This window comes from Apaloderma vittatum, unplaced genomic scaffold (assembly GCF_000703405.1).
Source record: "Apaloderma vittatum isolate BGI_N311 unplaced genomic scaffold, ASM70340v1 scaffold9322, whole genome shotgun sequence".
NCBI classification, from domain to species: Eukaryota; Metazoa; Chordata; class Aves; order Trogoniformes; family Trogonidae; genus Apaloderma; species Apaloderma vittatum.
The window spans coordinates 41,890-57,092 of NW_009701862.1; the positions used below are offsets into that span (position 1 = coordinate 41,890).

Here is a 15,203-nt window from a genome sequence, read left to right on the forward strand (position 1 = left end):
TTCTATTTTACAGTATTAAGTAATACAGTTTATATGAAGCTTACAGTGAATCATACAAAAAAAAAATCCATTACTTTGAGCTTAAAGGTGTTTCACATTCTGTACAGCTGACCAGTTTGTACAACTAGAACTGGGGTCAGTTTTAAAACAGCAATTAGGTATTTTCACTTCCCAAACATGAAAGAGGAAGCATCTAGTTGCCTAATTAAAATTGACAACTGAAATCACTCTTCTCACCACAAAAACTCCCAACAAAAAACAAACAAACAATCAAAAAACCCCCAATAAACAACAAAAAAACAAAGAAAAAATCCCACCCTTGGACTTCTTGGCATTAGGCTGGAGGTTTCAGAACTAATAAGAAAGAACAAATTAAACATTAAAAAAGAGGGAGGGCTACAGAACAGAGTACTGGCTACATATAATAGGAGGGAACACTTGGACAAGATGATATCCTTGTAAACTAGATATATACTCATATTTATGAAGTCAGCCAAGTTACAGCTAAAATATAGAAATAAAGGTAAGGAAATGCTGCCAACACACCTCACAACATACCGAACCAAGTTATGGAAAGCATTACAAAACATGTATCCTGTACAATATTAACACTCATGAAACACTTAGAGTGAACTGTTCAGTGGAGCTTTGAGCTGGATCAAATTTCTCTAAATATACTGATAAACACTGAAGTAAGCTTGCAGGTCTGTTTTTATCAGAGCCTGAGGAACACAAATCTACACTGCTGACGTCTACTCTAGACATTTTATCTTTTCCTGCTGTGAGCGAGCTAGTCCTACCAAGGCAGTCCTGCATGACCCATGGGTCTGATTATGGTGGGTTTTTTTTTCCTTCAGGAGTTATCAGATCTCACTCTCACATCTGAAACAGCCCGCAAGTGAGTACATAACTTCACTCTGTATGTTAACCTTTACACAGCTAGTTCTGAAGTCTCAGAAAACCCTCTATACTTCTCCTGCCATTCTCTCCCACTGCCTCATCCCCTGCTGCAATGGATTCAAGCTATTTGAGCAATGCAGTAGAAAGACTGATCAATCATTTGATCTCATGGCTTTGATTTTCAAGTTTGCCTCATGACAAGCTACAGCACTTCAGGAAGGAAGACTTAAGAACTAACGAAAACGTTGAGTTCAATCTGCAGCAGGACAGACATTATCTCTGAAAGGACCTGGAAATTCAGCTGGCTCTAAGTTTTCTTTGAAAAGTCCTGCTCTGGCTATAAACCCACAAAGCGGTTCCAGACAAATATGCAGGGAAAGCAGTCTCAAAACTGCATTAACGGTGTCTGCAGTGGGCTTGACAGGCTAGACTTGGATGGAAGTATTCCAACCCGCACAGCTGTTCCACAGCTTGGTCAACTGTAATTTCTGCCTGCATTGACCTTGGCAAGTGGCAAATGCCCATGTTCCTGCTGTGCCTCTCAGAGTCCAGCCTGGTGACTGTACCAACACAGGCTCCTGAAGAAGTGATGGTCTGTTCCTGAGCTCTGCCTCAGGCCTGTCTGTATAAGCCGGGGCAGACAGCACCCACTTGCTCTGCTCATGCATCAGGTATGTCACTCATGAGCCAGGTCCAGACCACAGGAAAGGCACTTCATTTTTTCAGAGTTGTGCCTGAATAATTTGCCCAACTGCATTTCTGAAGATAACGCAGTGCCTCAGAAACCCTTCTGGCTACTTATTCAGATAGTCTTGTCTCAAGAAGCCGGAGGAAGAGAAAGAGCACTTCTCATCTTACATCTCCCCCCATCATCAGTGTGGTCTGAAGCCTAAGACAGTTAAATGCTTTCTAGAGCAGAACCACAGCTATCCCTTTCCCTTACTCTCAACTATAATCTCTCTAGTTTCTCTTCTTTAGAGTCAGCCACTAGCCAATGTCCAGGAACATCAGCTTATTTTAGCTGTCATCAAATCCTTTTCAAGTTTTTCTGAACAAAAATAAACAGCACCCATCACAGAGGCTTTAAAAAAGTTTGCAGGAGCTGAAAATAATTTAACTGCAGGCAGGTAAAATCTGACCTAGATGCTTGAACTGACTCAGCAGGATTAAAACATACAGAGCAGAAATCTCCCTGCCTTTCTTTGCAGGGATTCAAAGGGTTTTCAGCATATTTTTCCTTAAATGCTGGTACAGCCTGGAGGAGGAATGCAGAATCATCACATACTATTCCAGGCATTAAGTCTGATGTACTGTTTCTGAAGTCTACGTCCGCTCTCTCATGCCAACTCATCCGTCAACTTACAGTATTAACCACCGACTTCTTGCCTCAGTACATCATTTTAAATCTATCCCTTTTTGCTCCTCACCTCTAGCCACAGAACTGGGTATTGTCTTTATACACATGACAGTGAAAAGGAAAGGGAAGTCTCAGATGTATTCACGTACTTCAAAGAGCTCTATGTCTGTTTAATGTTTTAATCGCATATTTGACACACACATACCTTGCAGCACTGGCCACACTGGGTTTCATGCTGGTAGGAGCAAGTGTCCTCTGAAGCAGAACCTCTTAGTATGTCAAAAGCTTCCCTGTCTGTTACAATGCCTATTAGGTAAGAAACTAATGTTTACAGACTATGCCAGAGTCCTGCAGCCTAAAGCTGCTACCTAGAAACTGTAATATACCACACGTAGCTGTTTATTAGTTTCCTGCTTGTCGACACGACAAATGGAGCATGAGCACCAAGGGCGCCATTTTCATTACAGTGTACTTAAGACAAAAACATGGGTGGAAAAGGAAACCTACAAACAGAGGCAGTTGGGAAGAAACCAAAAGATTGCAAGCCATGCCAGTTTTCCAACTGCACATCTTTCTAAGCAAGCTACTGCAAGACCTCCACAAAAGGGTCAGCAACCTAATCAGTCCTGAGCTCCTTCTGCAAAAGTGATCTCCTGAAGACAGATGCCAGCCTACTCCTTGCCAGTAAATCTGACACACAGATTGATGCAACACCTTGGGTTTGAAGGGACATTTAAAGATCATTTAGTCTAACCTTCCTGAAGTCAGCAGGGACATCTTTAACTAGATCAGGTTGGTCAGAGCCCCATCAAGCCTGACCCAAATACCACCAGGGATGGGGCCTGCACCACCTCTCTGGGCAACCTGTTCCAGTGTTTCACCACACTCATTGTGAAAAATTTCTTCCTTACCTCCAGTCTAAATCCACCCTGCTGTAGTTTAAAACCACTGCCCCTTGTCCTGTCACAACAGGCCTTGCTAAAAAGATTGCCCCAATCTTTCTTACAGGTTCCCTTTAAGTATTGAAAGTGACAGACACTCACTGAAAGAGAGAACACTTTCAGGCTCTGAAGTGATAACCCACAAAGTGTAACAAGCCCTCTGCCATAACTGTGTGATGATTTGGACTTTTCCTGTTGGGTAATGAGCAACGGCCTTGCCATCTTTTTGAAGAGAGAGAGCTCTCCCTGCAATCAGGAGGAGTTGGGGGCAGCCATAAATCCAAGGCAAGCAAAATACCAACAATCCAAGCGTGACACTGCACTAAGGCTCCTAGATAAGCCTCAGTACATTATCTTTCCAGTTCCTACCCCAACAGACTCTTAGCCGCACGACAGCCTTTGAACTGTGTTCCCTGCAGGTACATGCCTATTAAAATAACCACCCATTAAACCCTCAATACTTCTCAACCAAAACCATGCTTTCATCTGAGTGATTAACACTGATGTGTCTTTGTTTCCCTAAGGTGTCACCTCTCCTGTGGTATATGGCTCTTGTACAACTGTTTTTGGACACTGTCAAACACACTACTGATTGCCTGGAATATAGTGCTCTTCCCCTTAGAGAAAGTAAATTGCCAGTAAATTGGTACTGTTACTGTACTGATTAAGGATACAGAAACTCCATGTTGCATTAGCCCTACTTACATTTCTGAAGATTATAATTTAGGTTTTAAAACCTATGTTAACCTCATACTGAATCTCTGCAAGAAGACAAATAACAATGCTTGTAAAGATACCTAAACATCTGAGAAAATACATTACCTTCCGAATTGCTGCTGGCTTCCAAAATAAAAGCACAAAGACGAGTGTTAGCTCAACCCATGTCATAGCTGCAACTGCCTGATCAACCACCCTGTGCATTTTTTTTTTAAAAAGAATCAAGTTCTGATGGAAAGTCCGGTAATCAACACTCTCTTGAACTGTGCCCTGCACTGACTTAGTGTTACACATTTCTCTGTCTTTTCACCAGTAGCTGTTTCTTTTCCAGTCTTGATGATGACAAAGTTAGTCATCATGATGTTAAATGGCCACATATTTTGTCAACTTTACTAATCGTACATTGGCAAAGTCAGTGATGATGGCAGGAAAGAATACAAAAAACACTTAACAGCAGTGTCCAAATTTTCTAGCAGATTAAAAGATTGGAAAGGATAATCTTTAGAAGTCACTTTTTACAAAGGACTTAATGTTCAAGTCTGGGACTCCTTTAAGTGTGTAATTATGGTATCAGACAGATGTCTGCCTGTTAAATCCATAGTACAAATGCAAGCCTGACTAATACTCTGAAATCTCAACATTGTACCCGTAACACTTTTTGCCTTATGTACCACAGGCCTAATGTATACAGCAGCACTAGTTGAGTTTTGAATTTTGTCTTAATATTGCATTCACAATATATTTAGCCAAGTCTAGAATTGAATCAGGTGTTTCCATTTCCACCTCCTGACAAGAAGTTGCTCTTTGTTGTTTGGTGCCCTCTACTGCCTCTTCACAAGTACAGGACATGGCATAGCTTTGCCCTTCAGTCTGCAGTCTCCCGTGAACAAATTCAGAACCCAGAATCAACTGGGACAAAGAATCCCACCATGATTAGTTCATACCATTTGTAAGCCTTTCCCAGATCCCATTAATTGCCTCCCCAGTGCAAATCCTGATCCCTTCTTCTTACCTCCACATCCTTCTTGGATACACTTAGGGCTGCCAATAGAAAACCAGGCTGTGCAGATACTTAGAGACCGATCCAGGGGGTGCGGGGTAGTATGCCGTTACAGCTAGCAGCCCGCTGTATCTCCAGATGTGTAGGAAGCTCTCGCACAGCACCAGAGAGTAGAATGATGTCAACATACCTTTCTCCTTTTCTAGCCTTTCTGAAGATCCTAGCTGCGATGTGCAATTGGGGTGAAACAGCTGAAGCACAGCCAGAAAGGAAGAAGCCATCTGATTTGTAATGCTTGAACTCATTCCTTCCCTAATACCAGAGTCCACCTTAGTGCTCAGCATCAGAAGCACAGGGCTGATAGAAGCCTCCAGAAAGCATTTACATTACCCCTTGCTGAAGCAAGGTAAACACTACTAAAGACATAAAAAGTGTTTCACCAGACTACTCAACCATTTCAATTCTTACCACAAAACATCCCTCTGCATTTTTTTCATTATACCTTGTCTTCCAGCTCAATCCTGATTTGACTTCACACAGATTAAATCACTGACCATAATCTCTCTGTGTGCTACATTTCATGCAGATACTAACAAGCTGGCTGAGTAGTTTTCTTTTGTGCTCTCACGCATGCACAGCAGCCTCTTATGTTTTGGGAAGTCACATATGTAGACAGCTTAACTATTTTTCAACTACTTTTTAGCATGCTTCCTTCCAAAGGAGCTGGCAAGCTAGCGATAAACATCCAGTAACTGGGAGAAACACTGTTACTCACAAACCTGAGTAAGAGAAGTTAACAGACTTAATTTTTTGCATCATAAATTTATTACAGATCTATGTATCAAATTTGGCTCCAATAATATTAGGTTTTAAAAGCTAATTACAGGAAGAACTCAAAACAAATCCAAACTGGATTCTTGTAGCATATAGAATTAAGCCTTTAAAATCACCTTCTGCTTATGTACTACAGAGGTCTGTTTTACTGAAATAAAGATGACAAAGACACCCAACAAACCCAGTATTTATTTTAAACTTACTGAATCACTGAACTTCATTTCATCAATTATGCCTGCCTGTAGTAATTCTTCATTCACAATCAACATGATTAGTTAATTGCCAAAGCATTTATTAGCTCAGCTTAATGGTAGAGTCAAGAATTCAATATTTCTCTCTGGTTTTTATGAACTGCTCAAAGTCTTTCAGAGTAAGAGTCTACATAAGGCTCAGTAATTTGCAAAAAACCATAATCTTTTCTTGAAAACAACTGTACAGGAGACCTGTGAAATAAGTTTTTGACCACAAGACTAACATGTTAATATGCAATATCATTTTTTGCACAGTATTTGCAGCTATCTTGGACACAAAGGACAGACTAGCTTTTAGTTTGAACTCAGAAACTATTTATTCAATCACACTAGTATGAGCTGATGTTATACGACTGTAACAAATGTCACTGACTTAAGCGTGGCACTGAAATGCTGCCTAAAGGATATTATGGAAGAAAAAGTAGGACAGACAGTGGAAATCTAAAGAGCCTCCAGAGCCTTGGTTATATTTTATATTACTGTCTTTGTGCCAAATGAATGCTGAATGTATCCAGCAACAGCTTCCTGTGTTTATGAAACTGTGCATCCATTTAAAGACAAATAAATCCAGATAAGACTCAAATTTACTGATGTTTTTTAAAAAGCCAGGCAATAGCACTTCTAAGCATGTAGGAAGCACTAATCAGTGCTAAGTTATCCATAAACATTGTACCTCATCTACCAAAAGATCACTAAAAGTTCGATTCTAACATTTGCCTCAGAATTCAGCGATGATCTAGGCATGATTAAGCTTACAAGTGGGAAATGAACTGAGAAAAGTAAAGTTTACAGCAACTTCCCAAACCCCAGAGCTCTTAGGACTAATGCTAATGTAGCTTCTTCCACATTGGTCACTATGGTATGACCCAATGGCCTTGTTTCAGTCAGTATTTCAATCAGCTTTAATCGCAGTCCAAAATGGCAACCCAGCAGGCTCTTCCTTCCCAGCTACACTGACTTCACCCAATGAGCACACATTTAGTCCCAAATTAGGTGTTTTCCCATAATAAAAAAATAACCAAGTGGTTACTTTGCCAAAAGTGTTAATCCTTACCATCATTTCCACACGACACAACAGAGGCATACATTTATCCTCATTGCAGAGGACGTCCCTGACATGTCTAGAAGATCACATAAGGGAAGTTGCACTGAACTTTCTCTATGTATAAACAGAGGATTATCTCTTTCTACAACTGTTTCTAAGGCACTAGAAATAGTACTTGCAAATATTCACCTCCACTAGGTTTGTTTTGATAATGTAAGTTATTTTTACTTTTATATATATTACTGTTACAAGTTAAAGTTTAAGCACCTGTGCTCTTCATCCTTTTGTTTACACATAAACACAGTTAACATGAAGGAACGTTTCTGCAGAATGAAGGAAAATTTAAGCAGCCACCAACACTAGAGATAAGTTCACAACTTTAAGAAAATATATTTCACATAGTAGCGGCATAGTTGAACACGTGTCTAAAACTAACTTTGAAAAGGTACTTTAAAGCTAGCCTAGTGGTGAAACACAATTTGCTGGTCAGCAGAATAAAATAGCATCTTAATAGAACCACTTCAGTTCCTATTGGTTAAATCATCCATGTGAACTCAATCTTCCACGCTTCAGCGCAAGTGCGAGACAGAAAATATGGCATCTCAAATGCCCCATACCAGCGCGAAATGCTGCTGGAACATGCCCTTTTCAAAAGGCCCACAAATTGCACTTACACAATTCCTGGCAATCACCACATCATAGTTAAGGACCTATTTGTGTACTTCCTGTTATGTTAAATAGATTTCCTGTTATTAGGCAGCAAAGATGTCTCCCAAGGGACATGCCTAAAACGTTGCACACCATTGTTTCAGGGACAGCCTCAGTGCAACCCAACGGAGACCATGTGAAAACACCTTGCCAAACTGAAAACAGAGAACAGGGCAGCACCCAGCACTTTTATTAGCCACAAGATACACGTCTCCACCCTTCAAGAGGCCCACACTCCTTCCGCTGCTTGCTGAAAGCATCTGGAAATTAAGGCATTTCTCTTGCCAATGACTCCTAAGCAAACTGTGCCACTAAAGACTGCTTTTGCAAAGGCTGCCCCACAGGCACGTGTGCTCCCCTCAAGGAGCGATTGCTTGCCACGCTGCTGTGGAGACCAAAGACTTCCTGTGGAGGAGATGTAAAACACTTAGCACGCTATTCTTTGCATTTAATGTGCCCCCAAGTCTCTTCTGTTTAAGACAGCAATTACTAAAAATGGCAGACTCATATTTTCACTTAACTGGATGGTGGGCAGGGAGAGAAGGGAAGATTAAGAAGCTTTCTTGAGAAGCTGATAGCTCATATAACTGTAGTGCTCACTTGGGTGTACCTGTAACTCACCACAGAGATCAAATTCCCTATGTGAGGTTAATCCCCACAAAAAGATCTCTTAACTATGAACACCTCCACCTGTGCCATTAATGAATGCAGCAAGAAAAACATTCACTGGGTATTATACATGTTATCTCGTCTTCCTTGATCCTAAGTCTCTCCTGAGACACAGGAAAACAGGTTTTAATGGGGCTGTGCTATCCCTTTCATATTAGGACTTGTTTGTGTTTGTTCTTTCTTTGAATTGGCAAAACAGATTAATTTGATAAGCCAGTTAAACAGGTGGTAGATTGTAGAGTAATATTTCTGGAAATATGTGAGCCTTGATTTTATACTGTTTATACAGCAAATGGTCCATGCTTATGGCTAAGAAAAAACAAAGTTTTCTAGCCTTCTTTTTTATCTCAAGTAGAATAATTTGCATCTGGCTTTGCAAGTTCACTCATTCTTCTGCTAGAAGCATTTCCAGTATTCCCATTTTACTACTTCAAATATTTGAAAAGGCTTAGCACAAAGTCTATTCTTCTAATAAGTAAATGCAACATTTTTAATAATTTAAGTGCTTCTGATGCTAGCAATACTCACACAGAGATAAAAATGAAGGCCAGTAATCTAAAAATATTAAAGAAGTCACTAATGAGTATTATTTGTGGCATCTTCCCACTTTTTCTACTAAAGGACTGCTAGTTCTCTTTAAGAAAATGATAAGCTTTCACTGAAAGAATTTTACCACAGATGTTTCCAGCTGTCCTGTTTCCTGCCTAACTAGAAGTATTTCCATAACATCACATACAAACTGTTTACATGAGCATCTTAAAGGAGTATCCTTGCTTCCTCTAAATGTATAAGCAGCATACTACCATGACAAGAAATAGGAAAAATAAATTTAAAAGACTTGGAGTTATTAGCACCCCTGCTACAGCCACCAGACATCAGTAAAGATGGTGCTAATGGAAAGTTCATAAAAAACAACCATAAAGAAATATTTCAGTCAGATACAAGCAAGATTACTTAATGTGGTTGTTTCCATATTTGAGTATGTGGATAGCTAAATTAATTAGGATTTTTTTGTAAGGAAGATTTAAAGATATAATTTACGCTCCTGACACATTCATTTTTCATAAGATCAAATGTTACTTTATTCTCCATGTAGGGCTGAGATCAGAAATAAGACTCTGTGACCCGGGAAAGGTAATAGGGAAGAGCACTGTTTGTGGACATGGATAGGGAAGTGCTGCTGATACCACTAACTGTAATCTAAATCACTAATTAATAATTCTGCAGCACTAGTTTACCATATCATCGCAGTAAAAATAATTGCTTAACTTCCTCTTCAAAGTAAAATTTACTTCAATCAATTCCTTCTGGCAACACTATTCCATTGGACCCCAAACAGCAGACACATCAAGAGAAGAACAAGCAGCAGCACGGGTTAACTCAGCAAGTCAGCCAGCTTGACCAGTGCAGCCTTTCCTGAATTTTGTTTGGAGGGAAGACAAGGCAATAGAAACCGGGCCTGCCTGCAAATAAGTTTGCAAATAAGTTCATTTTTGGCATTATATTTGGTGAAATATTCCAGGGCTGTTTGAAACACCTGCACTTTTCCTAAAAGCATCAATTCTAACAACTTGGGACCTAAGTTCTTGCTGTGTATCATGTCACTCAGGAGTTAGAATTTTTAAAAATAATAAAAATAGTGGAAACGTTGTTTCATTACATGACACTAAACAGCCAATCTGTAAACAGAAATTGTCATCTTTTGCCATTGATTGGAAAAATAGCAGTAAGTGTGGTCCCTTATCTATTCAGTACTGCCTCCACAGTATGTTATATAATTATATTTGATTAACTGAAGATGCAAAAAGCATTTTTTGCCTTCAGCTCCCCTCCAAAATCAAAATTTACTGTGCCAACAAAGAAAGAAGAGTAATACAAACCAGCAAGGCAGCTGGCTGTAAATACTCAAAAAACTGCATTCTAGCACTGAAATTTCATGCTGTTCTATTCCTCAAAGAAGCTATTTCTTCATGCCTTAGAAAGTTCAAACTGAAAGGATCAGATAGGTAGTAGTGCTTTATTTATCTGAATGCTGAAAGCCATTTCTACTATGGTAACCAATTCATTTGCACAAGCTGCAAAACTGGTAGAGGCAGCTTTTAAAAGTTTAAGTCCACTTTTTCAACGCTGGAGATCCTGTGAAGTAATTTAACAGCTAATCAGGGTTTTAAATTAAATTGTAGCTGCCTGTCACTTTCAAAACCCAACCTACTTCACAGCAACAGAAGTTGCAGCCATACCCTTTTCACCTATTAAGACATCTCAAGTGGGAGCAAACACATGCTTAGCATATGCAATGATTTCACAAAGATCATGTGATAGGTCTTGTATATTTACTCTCCAATTAACTATTTTTTCTATGAAGCTGAGCTTGAAACAACTATTTATTTCATGTTAACAAATACTCGAGGAATCGTTCACATATAATTTACACATTTAAGTGAAGGAATAACATAATCCAACATCAGTTACTACAGTGGAGTCAGAATGCAAAAGCTGCTATGCATCTGCTTTTCACAGTGCTCTAGTTCTTCATTCTCCAAAGATTTTTCTGGAAAAAGCTCCTCCTTTACATTCATTTTCATGCTTTATTAAGTATACACACAGTTTAAACGTTAACATCACACATAAGTTAAAACAACTTCAGTGTGCTTTTCGTTGGTTTGGGGGTTTTATGTTTTGTTGGGTGTTGTTTTTTTTTAGCAGTTCCTTTCTGCTATCCAGGCTTCCTTTGAGAAGACCTAGTGCTGTCTTCATTCATAACCATTGTAAATGCATCAAGTGGATGAGGCTTGTATACAGCACAAACTATACTTACAAACTCCCAAAGACAGAGCTCTACCATCCAAAAATAAAGAACCTCCATTTAGCTATTACCTACACGCCTACTGAAGCTAAGACCTCTCAAGAGCAAAACCAAGCACATCAGGCAGGTCATTTCCTAGCCAGTCTTGAACAGATGAAGTCAGGAGCAAAGAATCTCATTATCACAGGAACATGATTAAATCCAAAATTTCCTATGATGAACAGTTTCCTGCTATTCAACTTTTGCTCAGAATAGATAAGCTGGCTTTACTTCTGATTTTTTCCTTGCTAGGTGACACAAATATTAAACATACTCATTCTGTATCAAATCTCTCCAGCAGAATTTTAGATTTAGAATATGTGCTAGGGTTGAGTGTGCTTGGTATCCTTCTACAGTTTTATGTTAAATTGTAGTATCAGACATTAATCAGCATTTCAGTTTGTTGTTTTGTGGGTGTTTTTTGGCGGGATGGCATATGAGCAGTTAAGCAACTCATGACATTTGAGGCTTTCAGAATCCTCCTTTAAGAGCATTGCTTTGTGATGTGCAGAAGTAATTTCATAGTTCCCAATATGATCTGAAGCAGGATTTTGGGAAGAAATTATATTTGAAAAGGATGTCATCTACTCAAACAAACAGGTTTGTTTGTTACTAGCAAGGCAAAGAGGATTTTTTTTTTAATTGGTATTGCTGTAATAACATCAGCTACTGTCTGCCCTCTGAGACACCTCTTATACCCAAGGCAGTAAGAGAGTAACTAGGTTTAGTAAGCAATGGAAGTCAGCACAGAGATAAGAGCACTAAGTACAGTTTGCTTAAGGGAAGAAAAAGTGGAAGAGCAGCAAGAAGGGCTAGATGAAAACATTTTTGAGACAAAACAGTTTACCACAAAAGCAACAGTACAGTTCAGTATATAAACCTTCAGAAAAACACAACTCTGAACAAAAGGCACAAGAGCTTTGGCCTCCATTTGCAAAACTAGCTCCTTGCCTACAATTTTATTTTTATGCAAGAGAAAATTCAACAGGACTATTTTAAATCATTCATAAAGGAATGGCTCTCTATGGCACTTTATACAGAATCATACAGAGATGATGATTTACTCTGTCACACCATTGATGCATGAAGAGCATAAGAGCACTTTAGTCACTCTTTGGTAAAAATCTTTAATGGTTTGATAAAGAAAGCAAGCATTATATTTCATCACTGAAAGACACTAGTTCATACTTCTCTCAGCTATCATATTTATACATTTCTGAAGCGCTGAGATTTTTGTTGCAGTTACTTGCTACAAATAAGTTTTACAAGTCACAGCATGGATAAATGATGTACTTCCTGAAGCATTTCAGTATTTTTGTTTTGCTGGGAGGTGACAGTCATTATATACAGCTAACAATGTAGGTGTAGCACACTGTACTTTCAGTAGCTGAGAAAAATGATACTTCCATGTCTATCTGCACTTAAAGAGAAAAGAAACGCCTAGATAAGAGGTCCTTGAAGATGTGTAGAGTGCACAGTGATGGAAGTTAGACAGAAGGCATCAAGCTCAATGACTCTTAAGAAACACTTTACATTTTACATCAAGTTTCCTTTTAGTTTATTCCATTCCTAGAACAAAAAAAAAACCTGACTTTATTTGGTTCCCCCTATCTGTGTACACGGCAAGATATCTGAATCACTCCAGTTACTACAATAGGTTCACATAATAAGACGTGAGCAGTGCAAACGTAGTCCAGTCCAAGGATCCATTTAGCTCTGAATGCAATGACTAACTTAGACTATTCTACTACATACCGTGAAGAAACTGCAGCAGGCTACTTTAAAATACCCTCAAATTGGAATGAAAACCCAAGAGCAAGTTCCATCCTCCTCCTCCCAAAAGTGCTTATATCCTAACTTCACCAAGTTACTGCACCGCAGTCTGTCAGTCAGAACAGTAACAGAAGAATCCAATTTGACCTCTGTTGTAGACTCTACTCTGTATTTCAAGAGCTGTCTTAAGTACCTCATGGATGCTCTACAGTCACAAAAGGCAGTTGGTCTATCCTATCATGAAAGGGAGCAAAGGATGAAATCCATGATAAAGCTTATTGAAAGTGCAATCTACACCAAAACTGGAAATGAATATTGCTTATGTAACATTCATACATATTCATGTTCCTACGTGGACCCTGAAATTCCTTTTTTCAATTATTTCCTCCCTTACTTGTTGACACAGTCCCTACTATCTTTTATTTTTCATTGCTTGTGTGACCTTGGAAAGAAGCCACATGTCATTTTAATTCAGTTAAACCACTACAAGAAAAGATACTCATACTGGCATAGCAAAACCAAATATGGCTCCTCCTGGCATTAACAAAAAAATAACCTTTTACGCTTGTGATGTACATTGTCATTGCCTGATCTACTGTTACCGAGTTTTATGAACCTGAAATAATCACTAACAAGCTTCGACGCATTCCACCGTTTCTAAAACCACAGCATATCTATACATACTTGCACTCTCCACTCCAGAATATGACCTGGTTTTCAGATGCCCTACTTTTTTGGTATACTCAGCTCTAGCTAACCACTGGTCAGCTCTGCTAACACACCATTTTCCTACAACACTCAGGGACAGCAAAGCAGAAGAGGGAGACCAGGCAAAAATCTCTCCCAAGCTTTCAATGCTATACCATCAGCCAATACATAGGGCACACACAGAAAACACATAGAAGGTCTATTCAGTAGCTCTAATTTAGTGAAGTGCTGCTTAACAGGAACATAGGGCTAGCAGTCTATTTTATATGCTGTATTTAACAGAGGCATCCTGCAGGCAGGGTTTGCTTTCATATCCACTCAAACAAAATAAAACCACACATAGATTCTTATAATTGTAAATTTCCCTTGATATATGCATCTCTTTTTCAAAATTACGCAAATTTCAGCAGCAGTTCATGAACATTTGGAAGACTGAACATTATTTCCTTCCCCCTTCCTGTCTTTTTTAGCATTTTGGTCCCTGGAATACGTCTTCTGCGGAAACTTCACACTGTTAGCAACACCAAGGATGCAGGTATATGCACAAAGACTCCCTTACATAAGAATTTTTAGCATCAAGGAATCTTAATGCTAACTTAAAGCCATGCAAGCCAGCTGCAAACAAAAGTCTCTATTATGTTTTTATAGTTGGCCTGTATTAATGTTCATATCTGAATATACCATCAAGGAGGAACTCAGAAACCAGATTTATTTTGCTATGGATAAGATATGACAAAGCAAGTGGTTTAAGCTGCATGTGAAATGCCAAGGCAGGAAGGAAAATGGATTTGTAAAACTGAACTCCAGAAAAATAAAAGCAAAGAGGGTGGTGTTCCAAAGAAGGGAAATGCCTGAGAGGAAGAGCTTCTGCAAAACTAGTTTGCGATGCTGCTTGTTCCTCCCTAAATAAAATGCAAGAAAATTACAAATAGCACAGTGGAGAAAAAGCCTTATGTAAGACATAAGCTGCCATCAGTTTCTTTAGATGTCATGTATCTTAGCTAAAACAAACAACAAAACAAAATGATATATATGTATCTCCTAGAACAAAGCACTGCTTCAATAATCTTGCTCCCTTTTCTAGATACTTGTTTTATTTGCTTTACATGCCGCTGAAGATGAAAATCAGGTCAAATGCAGCTGAGAATTTTGCAGTGGTTGGCTTTTAGATGTGTGTGGTTTGGGTTTTTTTTTTGGCTAGGGGGATGGGGGAAATTAAACACAAACACTTGTCTGGAACATCTCCAAAACTTCACACTTTTTAGGTTTGTGTCAACACAAGTGAGCATAAAAGTTTGCTTGTCCTACTTGGAAATGAGATGTACTTACCATGACTTGTACGCTAAGATGTCTACATTTAAGTATTTAAATATTTCTCACACACAGAAAGCCACGTTATGACGACCTGTGTTCATTCCACTTCCCCCCATTCCCCCCCCCCCCCCCCCCACCCCG

At 39.1% G+C, this 15,203-nt stretch overlaps 1 protein-coding gene across 3 annotated transcripts in view; it reads right to left on the minus strand.

Annotated features, from left to right (window-relative positions):
• Window positions 1–15,203, minus strand: part of MTUS1 (microtubule associated tumor suppressor 1) — an 86,442-nt gene that overhangs the window by 35,458 nt on the left and 35,781 nt on the right. The window contains exon 3 of one of the 3 annotated variants that reach the window (XM_009879312.1): window positions 1,169–1,189. The exons of the other annotated variants lie outside the window; for them this stretch is intronic. Within the exon in view, the coding sequence (XP_009877614.1) occupies window positions 1,169–1,189 (21 nt within the window). The remainder of the gene's footprint in view (window positions 1–1,168; window positions 1,190–15,203) is intronic. 3 annotated transcript variants of the gene reach the window in all.